Source organism: Borostomias antarcticus (genome assembly GCF_949987555.1).
Source record: "Borostomias antarcticus genome assembly, chromosome: 7".
NCBI lineage: Eukaryota > Metazoa > Chordata > Actinopteri > Stomiiformes > Stomiidae > Borostomias > Borostomias antarcticus.
This window is the reverse complement of record NC_140240.1, coordinates 6,468,457-6,494,660: the sequence shown is the minus strand read 5'-3', so window position 1 is coordinate 6,494,660 and position 26,204 is coordinate 6,468,457. Positions and strand designations below refer to the sequence as shown.

Below are 26,204 nucleotides of genomic sequence, written 5' to 3'. Positions count from 1 at the left end.
TTAGTGAGAATTAATTTGGTTAGCTGAGCAAGTCAAGGTATGGTAGTCCCATATGTTTCTTTTGGTTTCACCTTTGTCTGTCAGAGTTAGTGTGTGTGGAGAGGAGCCATTGTCCCAGTGAAAGCCCTGCTTCTGCAGCGGAGTCTGACTAGTGTGCTGCAGCATTAGGCTGCATTCACATGGCACATTCTGTCAAAGCATTTCCACGTTGCTTTTCATTGTTGTCTATGGAGCAGCGGGCTCGGAGCCTTTCGGCGCGCTGCTCTGCTGAAGCAAGGCGTCTCGCGTTTTATCAGCGCCGAAAAGTTTAAAATATTTCAACTTTTCCGTGGAGCGCGTAGGAAGCGCCCTATGATTGTTGTGTTCTGTCGCTTGGCAGTGAATAGCGTCTGCCAGGGACAATGCGGTGCACCTCACTTTTTTAGCAGCGTGCAAATTCTGCCGTATGAATGCACCCTTAGCTCTCAGCCTCGCTGTAGCTATATCCTCCACTGTGCTTCTGTGTGTGTGTGCGTGTGTGTGTGTGTGGAGGGGGGGGGGCATGCCTCAGCTCTCTATATTTTCCCAAAGTGACTATTATCATAATTATATCCTGAACCATTTCATGTCAGTTGATCAGTTGATCAAAAACAAACAAACAAAAAAATAAACAAACATAAAAACCTTAATCATCATGATCAGTCATTGTTGGTGATGTCGCTGTGCTGACCTGTGTCTCAGTCCACCCCTCCAGTACTCCTGACCCGAGTCTCCAGGAGGGCGAGCTGCAGCAGCTGTGTACAATGGCTCTAGTGAGCCGCTGACTCATCCTGTGGCCTTCTCTGTACCCTGCAATGAGTTGGCTGTGCTGAATATCACTGCGGCCATCAGAGGCCTGTCCATTCATCTTCTCAACACTCTGTCCCACTACCCTTCTACAATCCTCCCCGTCTGCTGATTTCTCTTAGCGGTCACGCTGACTTTCTTTGCTTTGTGTTCAGAGCCCGACTGCAGGCTGCTAGCTGGAGGGTGCAGACAGAGTGTGCGTGGGGGCTAGCGCCGTTCCTCCCCATCACTCAGAGCCACGGGCTGTTTGTCATCCCAAGTTCAGGCTCTGCACGCCAGCGTTCCCCATTCATTTGCGGGGATGAACGGTTCTGGGTATATCGACGGGGAAGTGAATGCTTTTAAGTGTGAGATTACACCACGTTTAATAGCGATGCTGGTTATTGCCACAGGCAAAGAGAACTGTTATTTGTCATGCACTCTGTGTTTGATCGGGCCCTCCAAATTTGTTTTCTTCCCCTCATTTCATCACGTTGTAAGTTAATCTCCTGCTATCACAATTGTGTGTTGCAAGGGATCTATCATGTAGTGAAGGCCGTGAAATACATGCAGTGCCCCAGAGCCATGCTTTTGAAACCAATGGAGGGCTTTTAGGATATGTCCTAAGGCAATCAGTGTTCTATTGTAGATCTTCAGTTGAAAAATAGTCTTTAAGCCGTGCTGCAGCACAGGTTTGGTGATACTTTACACGCCATGGGGCAGTGTACGAAACAGGAAAGACATTGGATCGCTTCAGTTGCATGTACTGCAGGAAAGATCATGTTTTTGTATTGCCTTTAGTTGTAGTAACACACAATCTTTGTATTTATCAGACCTAGACAACTTCAAGACCCAAACAAGGACTGCTGTCAATGTGCGTGAAGGCCAGGGAGTGGTCCTTCTATGTGGACCACCAATGCATTCTGGAGGTAAGTTTGAATCCTGTTAATATTGCCCAAGAAGATGGGTAGGCTAGTACAGTAACCATACAGAAATGTACATCTGCAATGTGGAATTGGGCCTTTTAAGGCCACTTAAAATATACTCTACTAGTTAAATATACTCTAATCGTTAAAGCCCCTGATACTTAATATATCAATATCCACATGAGAGATGTACTCTCAAAAGTACTTGTTCTTTGTAACCATACTGGTTTTTGATATCTATTTGTTGATAGTATTGCTCATAGCAATCATTCTCTAACTCGAGTAATACAGATAGCAAAACCCGGCAGACCTCCAGGCCTATTTGTTTTTCATATGAAACACTTCCTCTGAATTAGAGCCAAATTTGGAGGCAAATGGAAACATGTTCCTTAAATTGCAGTCTTAACTAACTTAATCTTTAGACAATACATTTCTATCTAGCCTAAGTGCTTTTAAAACCTGGAATAGGAAATCAATATCAACTTATCCCAAATAATTAGAATGTGGAATTCAGAGGAATTTGGAAGTAATTTACTGGAGAATTGGACCAAACAAGAAAACGTTCCAGAACTTGCATCCATCCGCATGCTAGGAAGATTCAGGACATGAAGAATGAACCCACATGCTACATTTAGCTGAAACCACCCAGTATTTCAAGCTTAATTTCCTGGTGTGGGGTAACAAGCTAGAGAATCAGAAAACATTGAAAGACTGTTACAGAATAGGTGACCTTCCGACACATTGAATAGCTTACTCTCAAGGGCGTTTTTTTTATTTGAGCTTTGGTAGGGACATTTAATGTGAGCATGCATAGCGTGCAAGCTGAAGCTTTTTTTTTTTGGCACGATATATACAATTAAAAAGATACAAAAGAAAAGAAACATACATTTGAACTACAGTCAGATCTGATTATCCTGATGGCTGGTTCTTTAACATCCTGAACTGATGATCTTGTGTTTGTCCCACATGTGCACTTGCTGCATACAAATTGATAACAGCTGATAGGGTTCAAAAAACCTTACTTACCTAAACATTACAAGTCTTATTTGTTTACTAAGCTTATGCAATTCAGTGGACGAGTGACCCTCGTCATGGCTCAAATCAATGGTAGGCAAGTCAATTAATACGGGATTGTTCGGTATTGAAAAATAAAATGCACTTTTAATACTGAATTAATACGAGACGCGATTTTCCCATATTTATGTGCACAGAACTATAGTGTTGACGGAGGCTCTGAGCTTTGTATCCACGCAACCAAATTCAACCAGATACTACAGCCAGCCTCTCACTCGTTAGCAAGAAATGGCAAGCCAATCCTATTCGTGATATTGGGCTCGGGAGGCGTGACTAGTAGAGAAGGAGATCTGCTGAGCATTTGTTTACCACATTATTGTAAGGGACAATTCATCAGTCTCTGAATATTGGTTGGGACATGTCCCGGGCGTCCTTGGTTAATTCTATGCCCATTCTTACTCTGCACAGTGCGTACATCTGGCACACTGTAGTAATTGTCCAGAGTACCAAGTGCAAAACACAATGGGACAATATTCCACTCTGAAGTGAGCTCATGATGGGCTCATTGTTGCTGCACCAGAACAGTTTGGTCTCCTCAACCAGTGAACAAGAACAGCTATCGTTAAATTCAGACGTATGAATAGCTATGCTGATAACCTTCATTAGCTATCTACCAACTGTAAGACTTCCCTACAGGTTTTCATTCTGCCTGAGCGGCCTTAAATAAATGCTGGGACATTCTTTTTCTAATGGCATATCATGTATCACTTAGGCTACATAGTCGTGGCCACAAGCAAAATATGGTTGCTGGCTGAAGTGATTTCATTGCTTCTGTATTCTATCATACATATTTGTTTGTTCTCAAAGGCTCAATTATGAGACAAGTCCTATTTTGTGACTCTGCCAAGGCCTGTTTGTAACTGTGTGCAGTTACATAAAATTGTGTTCCATCATAAAAGACAATGTTACACTGTATTTCCACTCTCCTCTCAACTTGCATTTGCTTGACAAATGCTATCACTGCTCATTACGGCCAGATAGCTCAGACTCGGGGATCCCTGGTCCTGCTCGCTACATCAGAAACAATTGGTTTCAGCATCAGTGAACACTCTGCCAAGATGTGCTCCCAGCCAAGGTTGCCAGGCCTGCTTCTCCCATGGGGGACAGAAGATTAGTGACTGTTGTTGCATACACCTCGTAGCCCCGCGCCCACCTCAACCACCTCAACCCCCCACCCCCACCCAGTGCTAGTGCGGCACCTCACTCCTGTGAATCTGTGATGTTTTCTGCGGATGACACGGTAATGCTTCATGGCGGTCCACTGTGTGTTCTTTAGTGAGGTTCTTTGGCAGAGGAGGAGTGTGGCACGCATCAGTGAGGCCCGGAGGAAGCCGTCCGTGTCTGCTGTCCCTCAGGGGGGGACAGGGCGTGTGTGTGTGAGGCGCTGTAATTCATTTTCTTTCGCTCCCTTTCCGTTCGGCACCCTTTTCTTGTTGATCAATAGCTGTTACATTTGCTTTGTCTTGGTACCCTTCTGGAGGGTAGCTGAAAATAAGGAAAATAAATGACATGCTTCTATTACTTATGCAAAGAGCCTACAGTGTGTGACACTGTGCATGCTACTGTAGTCATGTATACTGCGTCATCCCTGTCACATATTCCTTTCTCTTCCAGAGCTGACATTTGCATGGATCTTCAATGAATATCCATACTTTGTCCAGCAAGACAGCCGTCGATTTGTGTCTCAGGAGACAGGAAGTCTTTACATAGCGAAGGTGGAGCCTTCCGATGTGGGCAACTACACATGTGTGGTCAACAACAGCATCACCAAAGGAAAGGTCCTCAGTTCTCCAACGCCCCTGGTCCTGAGGAACGATGGTGAGGTCTCGCTCTACACAGACACTGATCAATCACCATGATTCAAATGGGACACCAAATCAAGAAAATTGAGTTATCGAGTCATTATAAAACAGAGAGCAATGTCCAAGGTCGTTCATACAAATCTAAAAATGTGATATTTTTCCATATTTCTGCACATACAATACAGGCAATTCTGTAAATGTCTTTAGCATGGAAGTGGAATCACTGCAGGCGATAAATCCATAACCCTCCATTCCTTCTCCCATGTGTTCTCTTTGCATCTTTTCCATACCTTTTTCACTTTTCACTCTCTCACCAACCTTTGAGCGATCATTTGTGTTCCATACACAAAAGGACCTTTGTGTTTCTGGGTCTGTGTTACTGTTTTGTCTTTCGTACAGGGCGTAGAGAATGTGTGTCATTAATCATTGATGCAACAATGCATTTTTGCGTATCGTCTCCCTTCTCTAGGAGCGATGGGTGAATATGAACCCAAAATAGAAGTTCATTTCCCTGACACGGTTCCAGCTGCGAAGGGCTCAGTCGTGAAACTGGAATGCTTCGCTCTGGGAAAGTAAGTCAAGAGCGTTTACATGCCCACGTTCGATCCATGCGTGCGTTGGCATACATGTTAGAAGGAATTTTCTATGAGGGAGGATGCGACACCTGCTGTACTGGAATACTGGCAGTGTCCTCCATAGAAATGTCTGCATACTGTAAGTTTTATCACTAATTCACATGGGGCTACTGACAGCAAAATCATAGTACTGTATGTATTTCCCAAGAAAGCAGAAAATATATGATATTCAGTTTTGTTTTATGTAACTGTAGTCTGTATGGTTTTGCCTTGCAGTAGTGGCTGGCTCTGTATAGGTAATCCAATTTTTTCCCCTCAGTCGTTGTCATTCTAGGGTTATTTTTCTCCTCATATTGCAGCCCTGTCCCAGAAATAAGCTGGAGGAGAACCAGTGGAGTTCCTTTTCCCAGTAAAGTCAAGATGAAGAACTCCAACGCTGTCCTTGAAGTCCCCAGTTTCCAGCAGGAAGACACAGGAACATACGAGTGCGTAGCAGAGAACAGCCGAGGCAAGAATGCTGCACGCGGACGCATCTCCTTCCATGGTAAGTGATCCATTTCAAATTACACTGGAGGGAATCCAGAGAGACTTATGAGTCGATGTGCTTCTTAGATATCCGCATTTGTAAGTGGAGGCTTGCAGTCAAAATACTGGTTCTGGCCTGCCAGAATACCTGGCTATTTTACATGTACAGTGAATCATTAGCATAATAATTGTGTGAAGTTATGGAATATTAAATCAGGCTGTAAAAGCAAAATCAAGGGTATTATTTCAGAGGCACATGCTAACATCTTATTGCCAGTCTGTTTTTCAAACTCAATTTTCCTTTGAAATTTTGTCATGCTGATAAGAAGAGCATATTTGGTAACACTTCATAAGAAGTGCACACTATAAAGCAGGGGTTCACAATACGTCAATCGCGATCGACCAGTAGGTCGCAGAGGTTATGCTGATAGATCTCGAGCCATTCCAACGAAAAGTCATAAAAAAGGCGACTTGATGACACGTGTTGAAGTTGCGTGTGCGGAGGCAAGCAGTCACGTCACCTCTCTTGTTGTCCAAATGAGCAACTTTGTCCTCTCTTGTTGTCCAAAGCAGCAACCTTTTCCTCCAACTTTAGGCTTGTACAGCATTGTAGCTGATAGCTGATAGTAGCCTTGCAAAATCAACCATAAATTAGAAAAAAGTCAGGATTATGCAACATTACATTACGTTACAGTCATTTAGCAGATGCTTTTATCTGACTAACAATAATTGCATTTAATGTAGGAAAAGCCAATGTACTTCTACTTGCCAGAACTCACAAGTGCATCTTCCTTCTAAAACAAGTGACTAAGAGCATATAATAATCTAGTGCTGAAGGCAAAGTGCAAGAATAGCAATCTAAAGTACAGTGCAATACAATGCAATACAATAAGTGCTTAGGAGGGAGGATTGTTGTAGTACTTCTTGAAGAGATGAGTTTTGAGCCTGTGACGAAAGCAACCCTGACTGATCCATTCAGTGCAAACCAGCAGAGTGTATTGTGCTGTGTGATTGGGCCATTTAAGTAGGCTAAAGACACTGTATATACAGTATACAACGTTTCACTTCCAGTGTGAAGTAATTCGTAGCTTGATTAATAAATACATTCTTTAATTTTGAAAGAGTAGACACATGTTGTTATTTCAGTTGTATGTTATTTTTTGATGGGTTTTCAGCAATGGGATTCTTTTAAAGATAAGATATGACTTTAATGACACGTGAATTAAAATGTTGCCAATGTTAAGTGACAAGTGGCAGAAGGGCGGGGTTCCGGGGGGCGTGGTGGTAGATCTTGATGAGCCTGTCATTTTAAAGTAGCTCACAAGCCAAAAATGTGTGGGCACCCCTGCTATAAAGCATTTAAAGCAATACATAGCGTTTTCCCCTGTTTTCTCGGAACTGCGCCCCCACAGGCTCTGCGAGTAAGTGCTGTCGTACTGTCAGATGTCTTTTTCTTTTTCTTGCTTACTCTGTGATGTTTCGCTTCGGTTTTCTCACCTCCGCCATGATAGCATTGCATGTTCTATTAATACATCCATGCATGATATCCATAGACGCTGGAATAGTAAGCTACTACTGTGTTGTTTGAGCACAACGTTGCGCATGCACTTCGACTGAATGCTGCGTCCCGGGGGCGCAAGTTTTAAAAGGTAATAAATGTCAATGTATCTTTCTGAGTAGACTGTTTGGACAGTCTTCAGGATTCAGCTTACTTTTAGTAAATCTAATAGGAGAATTAGCACCAGACATGTTTGTAAAGGTCCAAATATCGCAATGTATTGCTTTAAGTATTAGTAAATAATTAATTCATCATTTAAGCGTTATTCATTCATTATTACACATTAGTAAGCAATTTGTTAATACATTTATTAAGGTTTTATTCTTCATTAATAAGCTAATGTAAAGTGTGTTTATTCACTGTTTTTCCATGCTTTATAAACAATGTATTTACCATTAAATTACGCATCATATCAATTACAAACAAGTTTTTCATGAGTTGTTAATGGTTCATCAGGTTGTTTATAACGTGGAAGTTAATGATTGACAAACTATGTATAAGTACTTTATGCATGCATTTATCCATGTAACGAATTAGACAGCACAATGCACAAGTGGGTTAAGGTGTTTGCACTGCAGTAGACCAGGGTTCAAAACCACCCGTGCAATAAATAAAAAGATATACTGCAGACTAGTTGAAATCGATCGCAATTGCATTGCCAGCCTTAATATCTCATTAGTAAATGCTGTGTAAAGTATAGATAGTTTACACTTTAAATTAACTCCCAAATAATACTTTACCAACAGCCTGGGGTGGCTGTAGCTCAGTTGGCAGTGCGGGTCGTTCAATGATCGAAGTGTCAGTGGTTCAAATCCCAGCTCTGACTGTCCACATGTCCTTGAGCATGACACCTAACCCCAAATTGCTCCCAATGAGCAGGTTAGCGCCTTGCATGGCAGCTACCACCATTGGTGTGTGAATGTGTGTGTGAATGGGTGAATGAGAGGCCATTGTAAAGCGCTTTGAGTGCCGCTAATGTAAGCGCTATATGAGTGCAGTCCATTTACCATTAATTTACCATTTAACAGCTTAGTAAATGTTTTATAACTACTTGAATTCATCATGAATGACAGTATTATAAATTGTTTATAAAGCATCTATTAACCCACTTACTAACCATTTGAGCATGTCTAATTCATTACATGGATACATGCATGCATCAAGTACTAATAAATAGTTTGTGAATCATTAACTTCCACATTATAAACAACCTGATGAACCATTAACAACTCATGGAAAACTTGTTTGTAACTAATATATGTAATTTACAGATGGTAAATACATTGTTTATAAAGTATTAAAAAACAGTGAATAAACAGATTTTACATTAGCTTATTAATGAAGAATAAAACCTTTATAAATGTGTTAACAAATTTCTTACTAATTTTGTAATAATGAATGACTAACACCTTATAAATTATGAATACTTGATAAATTATTTATAGTGTGCAGTTATTATAAAGTGTTACCTATTCGAAGAAGCAATAGAGTTCAGCTAAGATGTCAATCTACTGTAGGAACTCCATACTGTACACATTTGTCAACTTCATTGTCCCTCTTGGCACAGCAAAACCCCACTGGCTACAAACAATGATTAACACGGCCCTGTCCATTGAGGAGAACCTCTTCTGGGAATGTAAAGCCAATGGAAAGCCCAAGCCCTCCTTCAGCTGGCTGAAGAATGGAGAGAATCTCGGTGCAGAGGTAAGGCGACTTGCAAGGCCATGAGCCTCCTAGACCATCAGATGAGGGTCAGCCGGGTTCAGAACATAGTGATGAATGTGAACTGAGAGACGGATCCCACCTACAGATCAAATCAATATCCCCACGATGTATCCAGGCCCGCTGAACAGCTGATGGGGTTAAAATTCACTCTGACTAAGACATCAGCAGAAAAAAAAACAGACCTGTCTTAGTTGCTTTTCCAACTGGGTGGCCATGGGAAATAAATTGCTTATTAGTGTGCTGTGGGTATTGCCAGCATTGCTTTTTTTTCTTGAGTGAAGTGAAGCTGTAGGTCAGCATTTCTTTTACCCCTGCCCCCTCGGCCTGTCCCAATCCCAATCTGAGCATGCATATCTTGTCACAGGGCTCTCCAGCTCATCCCGTCACGCTGTAAAAGTAATTGCGTTCGAGCCGGTAGACTAGTCTAGCATTCCTATTCAGATCTGTTTCTCATCCACAGGGCCGGGTCCAGATCGAAAACGGAGCTCTCTCCATATCAGCTTTAAACCTGTCAGACGCCGGGATGTATCAGTGTGTGGCTGAAAACAAACATGGTGTTATTTATTCCAGTGCTGAGCTAATGGTGTTAGGTAAGATTGCCTTCCTCTCGGCTTTCATACGCGTTTGATCATCCTTTTAAAAGATAGAGCTACCAACCTGTCATTGCCCTTTTCAGCAATCACTCCGCAGCCTCATTTTGATGCCACTCTGGCTCCGGTGGAGAAAATATGAATCTGATGGAGTGTCTCATTTTACTTTCAATCATTTCATCCTATTGATTTTGATACTACAAACCCATCGCACAGTGGCATCAGAGAGCTTTCTCATGTAGATGGCATATCGATTTATCCACAGAGCTTTGATGACCTCTATCTTACTGACTCAATGAAAAATTAAATTCTGTTCTGATATGTAATGCCACTGAGGGCTCAAATGATGGCTGACAAATTGTGATGATGACAGAGTCCAGTGTATAGACATGTGTGTCTAGGATGAAGACGGCTTCATTGCTAGAGCCCTTCTTGCTTTGTCATACAGAGTGAGTGCCTCTTTATCCAGAGGTGAGGCGGGATTCATTCTTGGGGCAGCACCGTTGATGTGGGAAGAGTTCAAGTTGTGTGTTTCTTACCCCTGCGTCTCTCTCAGCTTCAGCTCCAAGTTTCTCTAAGAACCCGCTGAGGGCCCTGCTGAAAGCTCGCTCAGGCAGTGAAGTCACCCTGGAGTGCAAGCCCCAAGCCTCACCCCCAGCAATTAGCCTGTGGAGGAAAGGCAATGAGATACTACAGAGAACTGAGAGGTAGGATGATAAAGAAACCTGATAGGATTTTTTTGGGGGGAGGGGGGTAGGGAAGGGGGATTTCATTCATATTCAGTGCATGTGAGATTGTTTGAATAGCATATTTGGCAGCTGTGTGGGTGCATAGAAAGAAAGGCTAATGAAAAGAATGATAGAAAAACAGCAACCAGAACATTTACATATGGTTGGCTCGCAGTATGCAGCCTCGTGCACAAATAAAGGCCTGTGCATGAGTCATGAGGGTGGTTGGTTATATCCAAATAAAATAGTGCGATGTGGAAGAGGCTCTTGGATAACGTGTGGAATGACTAATGAACTCTGGTTTCCTGGGGAATTGAGGATGCAGTATATTGTCAGTATGTGGTAATGTCTTTGTCTTGTCTTGGAATACTCATAGCATCTAATATCATATTGAAAGATACTGGTCCACATTCACCTAAGACAACTCTAAAAGGATGTGGAGAACATAATTTAAAAAGGAAGTGCAATATGGTTCATACTCTGATTGCTGTCAACAATCAATATCAACGCAATATTTGAGATATCATGGTCTCCAATGTGCAATTTGATTATGCTCCATATTGGTTGAGTTGTTAAATAATCAAATAAGAGATTTGATTACCTTAAAGTCAAGAATTCCAAAATTGTGAACCATTTTGCTGAGCCTCAGGCAACAACACATTGTTCTTCCTGGACTGGATTCCCACAGTGCTCTGACAGTAGACTCTACCTACAATGAAAACCTCTGAATAGCTCCTCCTCATCCCTCAGGATTAGTCTGCTTCCCAACGGAACGCTGAAGATTGCCAATGTATCCAGGAGAGATGCAGGCAGTTACACGTGCATCGCCAAGAATCAGTTTGGGACCGCAAGCACCACTGGAAGGCTTCTTATCACAGGTGTGGTATTAAGATAAACTCCAGTTGTCTCAAGCCTCTCACATCATGAATACCTTGTACTGTTTTGGTTTTCTTCAGTTATAAGTTGTGTCCTGTCTGTTTATGGGTGTAGATTTAAATATATATATATATATAATTTATTTTTTTTCCGAATGAAAGCTTTTTGAATCAGTTACTCTTCACGTGATTAAGCAGCTACTGAATGCATGGTTACGATATGAAGGTATTTATCGATGCTACAGTACATGTACTGTATGAGCACATGGACAGTGCTTCTCATGTATTTTAGTGTGCATCTATAGTGTGCATCTATAGTTTTTCTCATTCACTGTTTTCACCATGCGCCAATAGCTGAACACTTTTTTAATGTACTTGAATTTAATTATCTTGACCTTTCTCTCACAGGGATCCCATACGCCACTGCATCCAATTTGCTGCAGTCACCATTGGGAATGCATTCCGCTAGCATAATCCTATTTCAAAAATATTCCCCCATATTGACCGTGACAATAAGAAGTGTCAACCAGAAATGTTGTTGAATAAGTTGCAAGGAAGGAACAGTTTGAGCTTAGAGCTGATTGAAAGCAAGATTAACCCAGTGGGATCTTTGCGTTTTACAATTATGATTGCATGATCCAGCCACAACTGTGACGTTTGAGGCTAGAGGTGTTAGGGTGTTCATTGTTCCCATGCAGAGATATTAAGATGCATATCTGTTGGTATGGTTGTCTCGGCAGAGCCTACTAGAATCACCCTGAGGCCCACCAACATGGAGATCATTGTTGGCGAGAGCATCGTGCTACCGTGCCAGATTGCCTGCGATGCAGCCCTGGATGTCTCGTTCTCCTGGGCCTTCAACGGGCAGCTCATCGACTTCCACAGGGACGGGGATCATTTTGAGAGAGTGGGAGGGGTGAGTCATCAAGAACATTAAACAACCACTGTGAGGCTATTCTAGGATTAATTGGGTCACGATGTGTTTGACTTTGTGGAACAAATGCAATTTACTCTTATCACACTGAGCACAAGTGTTCCATATTATGCTCTTATCTTACCAGCACCCTAATACTGTAGTTGAATACTTGCACTATAGATTGTATTAAACTTCAATTACAGTATATAATATATCATCTGTTGGTCACATCCCCGGATATCAATCATGTGTCTCCCTATATTGGACAGACTATTTGAAAGGTGGTGTGTTATTGTGGAGGTGAAAAGCCGTATTATTTCCTCAGAAGATCGTTCCAATACCACCTGTCTTAATGAGGAAACAGGGCCTTGTTAATTAAAAATCTTTTTAACTTTTCTGCCTGCCAACTTCTAATTTGTCCACCTCAAGAGAGACTATTTTGTTATCTGTCTCTGCCGTAATTGAATTTACATACCTATTTATGAATCTTGTGCCTGGAAATAATTTCCTAATGAGTTTTCTGGTGTTAACCATGGGCAAGCCTGGCAAAGGTAATAATCTTCTTTTGATATCCTTAGGCCTTGAAATAATTATGAGACCACTACTTGTTGAGTATATTTGCCTTTCGATGGAGATCAAATTCATTTGTTTTACAATTGTCAATGCCAAAAAGAATCATTGTTCAGTGTTTTATGGTTTCATTCATCACGTTCATTAAGGCCTGTATGATATGAATCCCCTGTTAGCTGACGTCGATAGCAGAGTAGCAATTCCCCACCATGTACTACTGGTCATGCTAAGTTCACTCCTGCATGGATACAAATGGCAATTACAAATGACATTGACATGTGGACACGCACATAATGAGATGCGGTTTTCACAGATTCTGTTTCCCCAGCAAGAGAGATTACCAGCCCCAGCTCCTCGCTCACCAGCTTCTGATGAATTAATTAACATAATTAGAGCAGGTCTGCCTCCTCACTCCCTGTCTGCCAAGGCCAGGCTTTAACCCTTGGCTCTCCGGTCGGTTGGGCAGCTGGCAGCTGCTGACATGTGAGTGAAGCAGACATGTGCTGTCCATGTATGTTGTCAGAGCAGAGGCAGGGAGGAGAAGAGGCAGAGGTAGAGCGCAGCCCTCGGCCACAAGTCTCTGGCCACACAGAAGTGGCACCGCTCTGCTCTGCCGTTGCCTCGGAGAAGTCCGCCTCCCCAGGCGTTCATGTCCAAGCGCAGCAGAGCCGAGCCACATCACTGCCCAGTGAGTTGATGAAATCTGCCGTGACTCGGGTGTGTCTAACCTCGCTAATCTTCAGGGGGATCATCTCTGGATAAGCACACGCTGTATTTTTAAGTCTTTACTTTAATTTACAGTCCTGGAGGCTAACATCCTTTGTGAGGTGTTTTTTTTAATTAAGAGTCCCATTAGACAGGCAAGTGTTGCTGTGTTAGTTCTCCATAATATACAGTACTCCCTCCTTTAGTGTACATGCACTCAATCACAACTTTGAATTCATCCTGCATCTTAGAATTCATATCTTGCTCCTCTTTGGTTTTTCGCTTTTTATCATCTTTAGTTTCCCCCCGTGACATTGAAGTGTTTTAATAAGAATAAGATGGGTTCTTGTTATTATTAAGCTTTCTCATCTCTCATCCAGGCGTATGTAATTATGGAATAATTAGGATCATCTTGCCAATTAGAGTATGCTTGTTTAATTGTCCCTGTGTGCGGTTGGAGAGGCGGGAACGCTGTGCCTGAAGGAGAGCCAGTGTTGTTTGTTTTTTAGCGCAGCTGACTTGCCTGCTGATTTTGTGTGTCACAAAACCATTTGGCCTGAGGAACAAACTTACCTCGTCATTCAACCTACAGTCACATGCAGGCTCCCCTGCTCAGAGAGAATAAAACAGCGATTAGGCTGCTTATTTTCATTCACTGTTTTGCCCTGTCAGAACATAGCGGGGGACCTGATGATTCGCAACATCCAGCTGAACCATGGAGGAAAGTACGTCTGTGTTGTCGACACTGACGTGGAGAGTCTGTCCGCCTCAGCCATTTTGGTTGTGAAAGGTAAGAGAACCAACTGTCAAGGGTCCACTGCTGGAGTGGACTCAAACCATCTGCTTTGCTGAATGTGGAAATACACACAAATACACACTGCATGTACTGTAGACATGGGTGCATTTGTGACTGGTACCCAGACAGTTGATATTTGTGTTTGGTGTACCATGTAAGTACTGTAAGTGGCCTTGAGAACCAATGGTTCTATCGGCTCATAGGTGTACCATACTGTAGCTCATCATAATTGCTTAGCTCTGGTGAGCTATGTTGGTATTCATGCACACACCACTGTAATTATATAGCTTCCCCAGGTGTTTTGGAAAAGCAATGTTTATCACAGAAAATAGGCTTTAATTGGCTAATTTACACATCGGCAAAATACCATAGAAACCTTTGAATAATGGAACAGTGAAGAAATCAGCAACAACAACATCAATATGGCACTGGGCTATGGCATACTGTACACAGTAAGTCTGTCTAGCTTTCTCTCTTTCTCACTCTCTCTCACACGTGCATGCAGGCACGCTCACACACACACACACACACACATTTGCACTGTCCGCACATGCTTATAAATTGTCCCCTCCAATGTCTCTGTCCGGTGCCAGTGATCCCATGCTCCTAATCACTCTGCAGCCTTACATATCACACATGGAGAAGAGTTCATGTATGGTCAGCATTGGCGTTGTTAGGGATGGGCATACAGATTTTTTGTACAAAAGAAATACAAACAAATAATCTAAGACTATTATATTCATCTGTCATTCCAATCATGTATTAAAGCCCTCAAAAATAATAATACGCAAGTAGTGTACATTTTGGGTGCTCTGTGTGTGTCATTCAAGAGGACTGCTTCTCACTATTTGGCATGTGCACATTTTGTGAGAGCAGTCGGCAGTTGAGAGAGAAAGAGACGGTTGCAATGGTTAGAGGGCTTGACTTGTCATTGTTGGTGGTAGCTTGGCAAGATGGAAATAAGAAGTAGCATATCTTCAAAAAGAAAAAGGATTTAGGAAACGATCAAGCGCATGCGAGGTGGAGGTGGAGGAAGAGTAGGAGTCAGGACGTGAGAGTGCCACTGACGTTACAATAACGTTACAAGCTCAGGTTGGTGAAGGAAGCTCTCTACCTAGCTAGCTAGCTCAGTCCTCAAACGTTTTTGTCACAAGGCACACCATTTACGACAAGTATCCAAGGCGCCTCTTTACATACAGTATGATATCACGTAAAACTACATTTGAAAACGTAACCCGACTGTTTACCGCCTCAAGTGAATGGACATATGCCCAGCCAGAACCATATTTAGAGGTCTAATGTTAGTTGGTTAGGTACTGTTAACGTTGTTTGTGTCTCACATCTTACACTGTATTCATTTTCCTCTGACTTGCAAATGGTGCATTATCAGGTGAAAATCTAAAGATTTCTGGGGATAAGCTGCTAGTTAGGTGCAGAGATAGTTATTATCTAGCTGTTTATAGCTAGTTGGCTAGTTAACGTTGCCTATTTTGTTATAAGAAACAATTTGCAGCGCCTTGCACTCTACTCACCCCCTTTCGGGCTAAGCCCCTGATGTCTTTGAACCTTAGAAACGCCCCTGGCGGCCAGAACAAGGACACAGGCCTTAATTAGAGGCAGTGGGACGGCCTTGATGGGCTCTGAAGCAGTGCCAGCAGTACAGGGGTGCAGCACGGGAGGGAGTCTGGGGAGGGGCTGTGGTGGAGGGGGGGGGATATGGAGGGTATAGCACTAAGTTTAATGTCTGATTGAGTCAGGTCCCCCTGGTCCCCCGGAGACGGTAGCGGTGGAGGAGATCACAGACAGCACGGCCCAGCTCTCCTGGAGCCCCGGCAGGGACAACGGCAGCCCTATCACCGGCTACATCATCCAGGCCAGGACCCCCTTCACTGTGGGCTGGCAGGCTGCCGACACGGGTGAACACATTTGAACACATTGTGATGTATTGGGGGTTTTGTTATCAGCTGTTTTCCCCACACGTTTCCATCAGTGTGAGTGATTCCAGTCGTGAACTGTCTGACCTTCATCCCCCAGTGCCTGAGGTGGTAAAGGGCAACACGCTGACCGCCACGGTGGTGGGTCTGAACGCCTGGGTGGAGTACGAGTTCAGAGTGGTGGCCAGGAATAGTGTTGGCATGGGTGAGCCCAGCCCTGCCTCAGCCAACACCAGGACTGAGGATACTAGTGAGTGTTTCTTCTCTTCCCGGATCTCCCTAACACGCACAAACTAAAACAAGCATGTGCACTTCAGACAGAACCCTGACACCTGACATTAAAAGCTACAGTACATGAACCTTATGCTGATTTGACTGATTAAATGTGATGGACTATTTAACTTTGGTAGTGGTATATACACATATGAGGATGCACATGAATGATCCCCAAACCTGTGCTACAGTACCGCTTCTCAGCTAGAGGTACAGTAGCATAACTGCCTTGGTCTGTTGTGACATTTGGCAGTTCTCAGGACAGTATACTGCAAAATATGTTTTTTAGTGCCATAAGGAGGGGACTTTGTCGGCTGTGAAATAGAAAACAGTAGTCGAAGTGCATTTAAAAGCTGGGTCATAAAGGACCAGCCATACTGTATATTACTGCAGTTCAGCTCTGTTAACTGTGTTATAATTGCTCTCCTCTGGGCTTTGCCTCCCAGTGCCGGATACGGCTCCCACAGATGTTGGAGGCGGAGGTGGCACAAAATCGGAATTAGTGATAACATGGGAGGTAAGTCATCTGTCAGGTTTGATTGTTCTCTGCATAGCCGGGTAATGGTTTGGCTTAATTGTGCAAAGTTGAACGGAGCAATTTTATGATCTACATGAAAGCCCCCTGGGCAGTCCTTGGAATACCATTTTTCTTTCCGAAATGGAAGTCTGCAAAGGGAAACAGAGCACTGCTTCTGGGACATACTTCCTCTACACCTATGTCCCCGAAGCAGAGAAAACAGATAAGATAAGAATTGGCTCCTCGGTACACTTGGTGTGTTTTCATGCAATGAGGACTGCTGCGTCTAATCATGGCAGCCTATGTTGAAGACCCTCGGGCTGGCTGTTGCTGGAGGAGAGAAGCGGGGGGGTGGGGGGTGTCTGTGTCTTTGTCTGTATGCGTTTTAATATCACTATAGTTTTGTGTTTCGCTCCCAGCCCGTGTCTGAGGAAATGCAGAATGGAGAGGGCTTCGGTTACATCATTGCCTTTCGGCTGCTGGGGGCCGTCACCTGGACGCGAGCGGTTATCTCCACGCCTGGCGTTACCCGCTACGTCTTCCGGAACGACACTATCCCGCCCTTCTCCCCGTTCGATGTGAAGGTGGGGGCGTACAACAACCGCGGGGAGGGGCCCTTCAGTTCCATCGCCACGGTCTTCTCAGCGGAGGAAGGTAAAGGCAGCGCAGGCAGAGCCCTAATGTTTCCACTCAGAGAAATAACCCTGAATAGTAATGATGAAATAAGTTGGTTCAGACACTTTTCACCCCCTTTAAGCTGAGCACGTCAACTCAATATTAGTTGTTGCGGCGGTGGATTACGGGAAATCCTAGCAGACATCTTCCCAGTGCTGCCAGGGATGTATTGTGTTAATTGAATCTGCCGTGCAGATATGCTTCCCTTATGTCAGTCACAGATCCCATTAAAAGCCAGCAGAGGCAATGGCTCTCCTGTGAACAGACTACATGTCTATTCTGGGACTCCCTGTGATTCCTATTAGTCTCTGTGATGGTGTTAGATGAGCCTGTAGAATTCTCACCCAGAGCTCTCTTTCTGCAGTCCCCAGTGTGGCCCCTAAGAGGGTCTGGGCCATAAGTGTGTCTGCAGCACAAATTGAAGTGAGCTGGGAAGCTTTGCCTGCTGCTCCTGAAAGAGTGCTTGGATATGAGGTACAGTATGATTCACTGCATAGGCCAAATTACACACACATAGCCTCTGATGTCATGTCTGTGTTGGCAGTGGTACATTAGTTGTTTTCTTTAAACTTCAAATGTTGTAACAAAAATATTACTGATCATGGCAACATTTTACCTTGTGTTGACATTAATTACTATGCACCTATAGCAACATATCTGTAGTAACAACAATGTAGTTACACATTATAAATATTAAGTTACCCTTATATATATATATATATGATATACCATACACTGGTAATTACATAACAGTGCATATAGTATAACTTCAGTGTTATAACCGCAGGTGTTACTATTTACATAGTTAATGGAAAGTGAATGAAGGTATTAACACTTTATATGTATTTATATCTCATAATATGACTACTATTCCTTGCCTATACCTACATTCAAAATGGCAGAATGGCCTTGACACTGCTGCAGCTCCTGAAGCAGCCAGAGGAAACCTTCCATCCTCTTAGGGATTCAGAGAGAGCAATGCCACTCTCCCTCAGAGCTCTTTCAATCTCTGTCACCTCATTCCCTTCACACAAAACACTCTGGTTGCCATGGCGCTGATTATATTGTCTAGCAGAATAGCGCTTTCATGTGATGTTACCAAACAGGAGTACATTTAGCCAGTGGATGCTCATTGGGAGACCAGTTAGAATGGGAGACCAGAATGGGAGACCAGTTACAGTAGATGTTGGTTCTACAGTATTTAGGTCATTTGAGACAAAATATACATTAGTCGAGTTACTGTACATAGTGTCATTAGCTGCCTAAACAAGACACGGGTAGTTCCTAAATTATGTGATTATTTAAAAAGAATGTATTCTTACAAGAACTCTTCAACATAGCCTATACTTTACTGTGCTGTGTACAATGTTGTGAAACTGTCTTGGTTGAGCACAAATTTCAGATAACCTAGTGTAGTACAGGAAACCATATCCCAAGGGCAGGGTTCTATCATCATACTCTCTCTCTAATTATTTATTGACTTAACTCTTATTCCACTTAATATGAGAGACATGGATATTGAATATGGCCCAAAGCTAACATTGGATATTTTAATTTACTTCATCAAATATCCTTTCACCTGCCGTCTTAATTTGAAGTGAATTCCCTGGAGGAAAGCCATTAAGCACTGTATCTTGTCTTAGAGAGAATACAATTTACCACTATGATGCAGTTACTGTACCTCCGCCCCGGGTGGAGAGTAATGTTTTCCGTCGTGGGTGTGGGTGGGTGGTTCTGTTAGTTAGTTTGTTTGATAGTAAACAGGATTACGGAAAAATTACTGCACCCATTTTCATGAAATTCAGTGGATTACAATGCAGCATGGGCCAAGGAAGAACCCAATTTTGGAATGGATCTGATTCACAGGGCAGATCCACAAATGAAAACAAAACTTTGAATGAGTGCACTGAAGCGCCCCCACCGGCTGCGACCACAACACCATTCACCTCCATTCCCACCATTCACCTCCATTCCCACCATTCACCTCCATTCCCCAGATAATAATTTGAGGGCAAACTCCTCCAGCATTTTCTCGGGGAACTCCGGCCGGGTAAAAATGATAGATGAGATTAGATTAAATAAAATTAGATAGATAGATAGATAGATAGATAGATAGATAGATAGATAGATAGATAGATAGATAGATAGATAGATAGATAGATAGATAGATAGATAGATAGATAGACAACCCAGCTTAATTTTAGCCTTATTTAGGTAAACATAGCTTCTTTAAACTATAACTTAGCTTCGATAGTAACAGCAGCAGAAGTGGTTGTAGTGGCACCGCAGTAGTAGTAGTTTGCCAGCACTTGCCTATGCCGTAGGCTACTCAGCAGAGTAGCAGCTGGGATGTGCATGGCTGGTAGCAGTAATGTCAAGGTCAGCTGCAGGATGACTATAGACAGGGCAGTAATTCTGTGGGTAGTAAATATCAAGGAATCCACTGTCGGAGCTGCAACAGGCACACCACTTCTTAGGACCGGAGCTGCACTGACTTCAAAAGATGCACCTGGCTGTTATCACAATTAGCACTAGTTCAAGAAAACGTAGCTGGATAGCAAAACTTCCCGACTTAACCTAGCTAGTCATCTAGCTAATCACTTTATAGTGTAGCAGCAACGAGTAGACTCGATCAACACAATATAATTACATTAAATAACTATATTAATTAGTGCTGGGCCGTTATCGGCGTTAACGTGCTGCGTTAACGCCAGACTATTATCGCGCGATAAAAAAAAATATCGCCGTTATATCTATTCTCAAAGTTGGGTCTGGGAGCTGGGTCAACATAGTGAGCAAGCTATGACTTTCACTTTTATATTTTAGCGCGGATGTATACCTGGCCGAATTACGCTGTAGGGGGCAAGAACAAGACTGAACCTGGTCCGCACATGTGTGAAATTAATTACCACATCAAATGTCAGCTGACATGGAGGACGCTGTGAAGCCGGGTTTGCTCCAGGGCAAATTTGTTTTCAAGAAGCTTCCCAATGGAAACCTCGACAAAACCAAGGCTGTGTGCACCTTGTGCAAAGCGGAATTAGTTTACTGTAGGAGTTCCTCGAGTCTCAGGTAGCCTACCACCTAAACGCTAAACCACCTAAAGCCCGTTCTCAAGGGCTTACTTTTGGTCATTATTTAGGTAGCGCACACATTTTGAATACCTTCGGCAGAATTCAAATGAGCCATTTTAATCTAGATTAATCTAGATTAACTCCAGGATTGCAGTGAGATTAATCTAGATCAAAAAAATTAATCTATGCCCACCACTAATATTAATATATGTACACATGGAGCGGAGTGGCAACAACTCTGCCAGCATCCCCGTTGCCATGGAAAATCAGTATCCGTGACATGCCCACCCGCGACAACACTAGTAGTTTTGGGGGTGTACCACCCCACAAAAACTCCTAGGGGAAACACTGCAGAGACACGAGGTTGACTGGCATAAAGCTCTCGACCTAACAAATGCAGAAATACTAAACGTCCTGGGCTGAGTTTCCCAGAGGCATCGTAGCGCTACGTTCATCGTAGCGCTATGATGAACGCCATAGCTTACGATGAACGTAGCGCTACGATGCCTCTGGGAAACTCAGCCCTGTCCTGTTTGCACGCATGTGCGCACGCACAGAGCCACGGAATGCATTCATGGGCGGAGGTCTGTGCTCTCTGAATGTAACTGTGTTTTACTAGTGCCTTTGCTTCGAATCCTGGCATCTGAAGCATGCAGGTTTTTGTCTCTGATAACCAGGTGATGTACTGGGAGGATGACACTAAACCTGACACAGTGGGCAAAGTGAGGATATCTGGAAACTACACGGTGGTCAACGTCACGGGGCTGAGAGCCAATACACAGTACTACCTGGCTGTCGCTGCTTTCAACACAGCCGGGTCGGGACCCCAGTGTCCGCCCTTCAATGCCACTACCAAAAAAACACGTGAGTGCATCACAAAGGGGTGGGGCTGGTGAGGGTTGTTCAACGATCTATCTACACTGCATCTAAGCATCAATCATTATAACACAATTGGGAGAACTCTCTCTCCCCCCTCTGGGTCTTTCTCTCTCTCTCTCTCTCTCTCTCTCTCTCTTTCTCTCTCTCTCAGCTCCAGGACAGCCTCCTCTAAACGTGGAGTGGACCATGACTGGAACCCTTCTCACCCTGCACTGGGACCCGGTCATAGCTCTGGAGACAGAATCAGAGGTCATCGGATATCTGGTATGTCCTATGGCACTGGGACTCTTTATACAAATGCAGCAGCGCTACTCATTTCATGTTTGTACCGCTCTGTTGTCCATAGGTGTTGTTGAGAAGGCATCGGTACAATGACGTAAACACGATCCTCACCAACAAAACCACTATGGAGTTGACCATATCTGCCAGTGACAACTATCTCATCCAGATCAAGGCCCTGAGTGAAGGAGGGGAAGGCGTGGGCAGCGAACCCATCCACATCCACAGATTAAGTATGTTCGCCGTTCAATTCTCTCTATCTCAATTTCCTCTTCCTGTGTCCATTAATAAAGCCTAAGTGATTGTTCAATCATCCGAGAAGCACATTTGCTTTGGCCTCGTTGCGTCCCTTTCCAACCATGTGTAATAGACTTCTTTTGGGTGTAAGGAATGCAACCTTTTTTTAGAAATGCACGTGCAGCGCCAACCATCTCTGCCATTGGCTTATTGTGGCCTGTTGACTGGCTGCACAGCGCGGTGGCATATGAAATAGTTCAATGTCCACCCCCCCCCTCTGCTGTGCAAAATCTCCCCTCTCTAAAGAGATGCTCTCTGATGTGATACAAGCCTTATCTTCTCAGTATGCTTTAATGGTCCCTCCTGTTGAAAGGCATTAATAATGTAGATATGGAAAGAGCTTTGTAATTCACAGTTGCCCTTTGATTTATGATGACTTGTCAGAAAATCAAGAGGACCGCTACATAAATGCAAAAGGGGGATTTTCCTCTTTTGAAGAGCTGCTCTGCTGGTTGTGGTTTCAGGCATGGGAGCACGGGGCTCGGGAGTATTTCCTCTCAGCCCGCCGTATCTCTCTGCAGTCCTCATCAGCGCTCTTCTCAGCTCCTCCTGGTGATGGCCTATCAGAGAGCTCCTACCGGCCATCCCCCCTCCCCTCCCGTTTCCTCTCGCACTCCTCCCCCCTGCTCCTGTTCACCCTCCACTGGAATGGCATCGCACCCAACCCTCAGTGGCAGGACTGGTCTGGACTGGACTTGACTGGACAGGACTGGACAGAAGTGTACCAAGGGGCCACGATTGGTTTAAGTGACGATCAGGCCAAGACATGAATTTGTGTGCATGATGTTTTACAGTATTTTCTCTTTTGTCATAAGTGCCGTCATGCTTTAGAACCAGTTAACCTTTTTCCACCAGATATACTTCCATTTGGAAGAACTGATGTCTACATGTTATACTGTATGTGTGGTTGACACTGATTATTGAAAGATACTAATGCCTTAAGTACATTATACATACCAAAGTAGTTGACAAATAATTAACATCATATTTATTTTGTCTATACAGTGGCTGATTTCTGATCCTCTGAACAATTATTAGCAATCTGATCCCCTTAACAATCATTTATCCATCTGACATCGCTGAGGTAAGAAATTGTTTTACAAATTGTTGATGGCCAACTGTTCAAAAAATTGGTTTGGGGTTTTATGAGTCAAGGTCTGCCTTTGTCAAATAGCAGATTGTCTTAAATAAGAGGGTGAAACTGTTTGCCCTTAACTGAATAAAAATGAGTGGAGAGATACCCTAACCCAACTCTGCATTTGCTTTGGTACCAGATTGTATTTTACCACAGTCCATTTGAATTGTTAAAGTGACTTGAAGTTATTTTCTAATTACAGCAAAAAATCTGCCATTGCATGCTTTGTGTTTTGACTAGTTGCTTCTAAGGGACCAGGGCTGGACGGTGGATAGAACCCCTGTGCCTCTAACCTATCCTTCTCTGCGTAGTGGAATAGGTAGTATACCTACAGTACAAGTATGACGAGCTGCTGGCACTAGAGCTGTAGACCTTCTCTACAGCACGCCGAGGGGACACGGCATTTTGTTCTCTATCACATGCTCCTGAATAATTAATGCATATCACACTCAGCATTCTGAGCACAGCCAAATGTTTCCTGAGAATAGAATAATGTGGCGTTACTGTGTCAAGCAAATCCCGTGTGTATCTTTCTCTACATTTAGATGACCTCTGTTCTAGATCTGCTTATCATATGACTCTATGAATTCAGCAGAACAGTCGGAACGCGGAACAATGCCCAGATAGTGTGCTGTACGTGTTTCAGTACAGGACATTTACTAGTGCCTTCATTGAAAGGGTACAGTTTTCCAAATTGATTCCAAATGCAGCCCTGTCAATTTTGAAGCAGTTTTGAAAAGGAATTATGAAAAGACTGAAAGTAGGTAAGTGAAGTGGCAAAATGCAGAGGAGGTTAATGGAAAGGGTTTGTTGATTAAACATTAATAGAAATACAGGCACACCTGGCACAAAAAGGGTTGAAAGCTTTAGAAAAACAGAGACTGGTTTAAGTATTGAAGTTACATTTAGAGTCCTCTAGAGATCCATTCATAATAAATGTATGATTCGATCTGCAGCATAATTTAAGAAGGTATTAAGGCATCTAAATAAATAATGTCATGCTGAAAATTCTTTGACCGGAAATTAAGTGAAATGTTGGCAAACTAAATACAATAAATAATCATTATGTCCCTAGTATCCCAAACATGTACACTTGTATACATACTGTATTTTGCTATAAAGCTGTTACCTTGTCCTGGTTCAGACTCTAGCTTGAAGTAGAGGGGAAGACTATATCCCTCTTATATTATAATTATATTGTCTGAAGGGTCTCCCACCATAAGCCATCATTGTGAGGTCAAAGCGGGAGTTGGGACCTTGACGAACTTCATAAGGTTTTGTAGGAAAAAGTGAAATACCCTGCTACTGTCAAAGGAACTGTGCCTTCACTGAGCCAGGAGCTGCTTAGCCTGACTGAGATGAGGTGATTACTGTACGTTATGGGCAGTCATCCTCTACACCCACACTTTTCCCAAAGTCACACAAAAGCACAAGAAAGTGATCCTCCAAGGTGACTGGGTGTCCCTGCTCAGCCACCAGAACAGGTGTGCAGGCCCCAGAGGCCCGTAAAGCCCAAGCAGCGTACACAATCAGGCTGTCCTATCTGCTCCTTCACTGGTTTCATAAAGGCCTGCTCCTTGATTAGACTGCTGCAGACCAGTCAATGGGATATTGATTTTCCTCCTTCATTATTGCAGCTGTCACAATTCAGCTGTTTGATTGACTGATGCTGCTCTCCTGCAGCACATGTTTAGGTGTGTTACAGTTGGAGATGTGTGAGATGTGCTGTCTCTGCTGACCAGCCTATCGCAGTCCTGCAGAGGAAATTTCAGATAGTAATCCAATATGATTTACTGTATTATATTTGTGTATGACTGTGTTTGCAACCTCCCTACTACTAGTCTTTATATGTTGTGTAACAAATATGTTACTTACATATTTAAGATATTGTATAAGTAATACTATCTTGGCAACTGGTTACTGGTCCAGTTCATGGAATTACTTAATTAATGGTACAATTGTTCAACTCATTGAATTCATAATCTCACAGAAAACATACATCATGTATTCCATTAAGGTCAAGAGCTGAGAGTTGCCCTGTTTTTGTTGATTGTGTTTGTGATTTTCAGTTATGACACTCCCCTTTTATAAGAAATAATAATAATATTGGTATAGTATTATTAGCCTTTTAATATTGTGTTTGTGAGCTTGTATGTTTATTTCTTAGAGAAGTGGTTCGTACTCTCCCTGCCCAAGCCTTTTTAATAGCAAACTAAATACAATAAATAGCTTTGTGTCATAGGGCAATCCAAAAAGGTAATAACCTAATTGCCAGCTTCCACTTACACTCTAACAGAACAGAACACTACACTGACATAGTGCTAAAACATTGATTACTTTGGTTAGACTACCATTTATCTTGCTACATTAAAGTGATATACCTTGTTGTTACTACTGATGATCCATCGGCAATGTGTGTCTATTTTGCCGACCTGTGCTTTTTGGAATTTCACTAAATGCAATTAATGATGATCATGGTAGCCAACTGGCCCACTGAGTATCATTTTAAATGATTAATCTCAACATGACAATACTCTACAGCACCTACATTTACATTACTTACATTCTGAATTATTCAGGCCAATTCTAAAATATATATACTTGGTCCAATGTAAATAGCTTGCGTATATTTTTTAAAGCCGGCCAACAAAGACAACTCTTACTTTTTATACAATGTGTCCCTTGATTTTAATACTGGTGTATTAACCAATTATCTCCATGAGATACTGACCTGTAGACTGGCATTTTCATATTGAAAAGTAACTGTTTTGTCTTGTATACTAAAATTGTGCATGTGAAACATTGTTTTGTGCATTTGTGTTGAATTTTCTAAAATGTATCTTATTAAAAATGTTTATTGCAGCAAACCGTTTCTTGTTTTTTTGTGTGGTGTTGTGCCCACCAAGCCCATGTCCTGTATGAGTAAATGGTCTTGCAGAACCACTCTTTCCACCACTCTTTCTGTATCGCTA

At 42.8% G+C, this 26,204-nt stretch overlaps 1 protein-coding gene across 1 annotated transcript in view; it reads left to right on the top strand.

Annotated features, from left to right (window-relative positions):
- The window catches only part of cntn3b (contactin 3b), a gene marked incomplete at its 3' end in the record, with an annotated part of 32,616 nt that extends 9,963 nt beyond the window's left edge, over nt 1–22,653 (top strand). The window contains exons 4-22 of the mRNA XM_084440492.1: nt 1,638–1,733; nt 4,419–4,622; nt 5,076–5,178; nt 5,541–5,725; nt 8,832–8,968; nt 9,450–9,579; nt 10,136–10,286; nt 11,058–11,185; nt 11,923–12,098; nt 14,046–14,163; nt 15,927–16,085; nt 16,204–16,353; nt 16,823–16,893; nt 17,313–17,547; nt 17,933–18,042; nt 21,320–21,506; nt 21,673–21,785; nt 21,868–22,033; nt 22,562–22,653. Of these exons, the coding sequence (XP_084296618.1) occupies nt 1,638–1,733; nt 4,419–4,622; nt 5,076–5,178; nt 5,541–5,725; nt 8,832–8,968; nt 9,450–9,579; nt 10,136–10,286; nt 11,058–11,185; nt 11,923–12,098; nt 14,046–14,163; nt 15,927–16,085; nt 16,204–16,353; nt 16,823–16,893; nt 17,313–17,547; nt 17,933–18,042; nt 21,320–21,506; nt 21,673–21,785; nt 21,868–22,033; nt 22,562–22,653 (2,711 nt within the window). The remainder of the gene's footprint in view (nt 1–1,637; nt 1,734–4,418; nt 4,623–5,075; nt 5,179–5,540; nt 5,726–8,831; nt 8,969–9,449; nt 9,580–10,135; nt 10,287–11,057; nt 11,186–11,922; nt 12,099–14,045; nt 14,164–15,926; nt 16,086–16,203; nt 16,354–16,822; nt 16,894–17,312; nt 17,548–17,932; nt 18,043–21,319; nt 21,507–21,672; nt 21,786–21,867; nt 22,034–22,561) is intronic.
- Between the last annotated feature and the right edge of the window lie 3,551 nt (nt 22,654–26,204).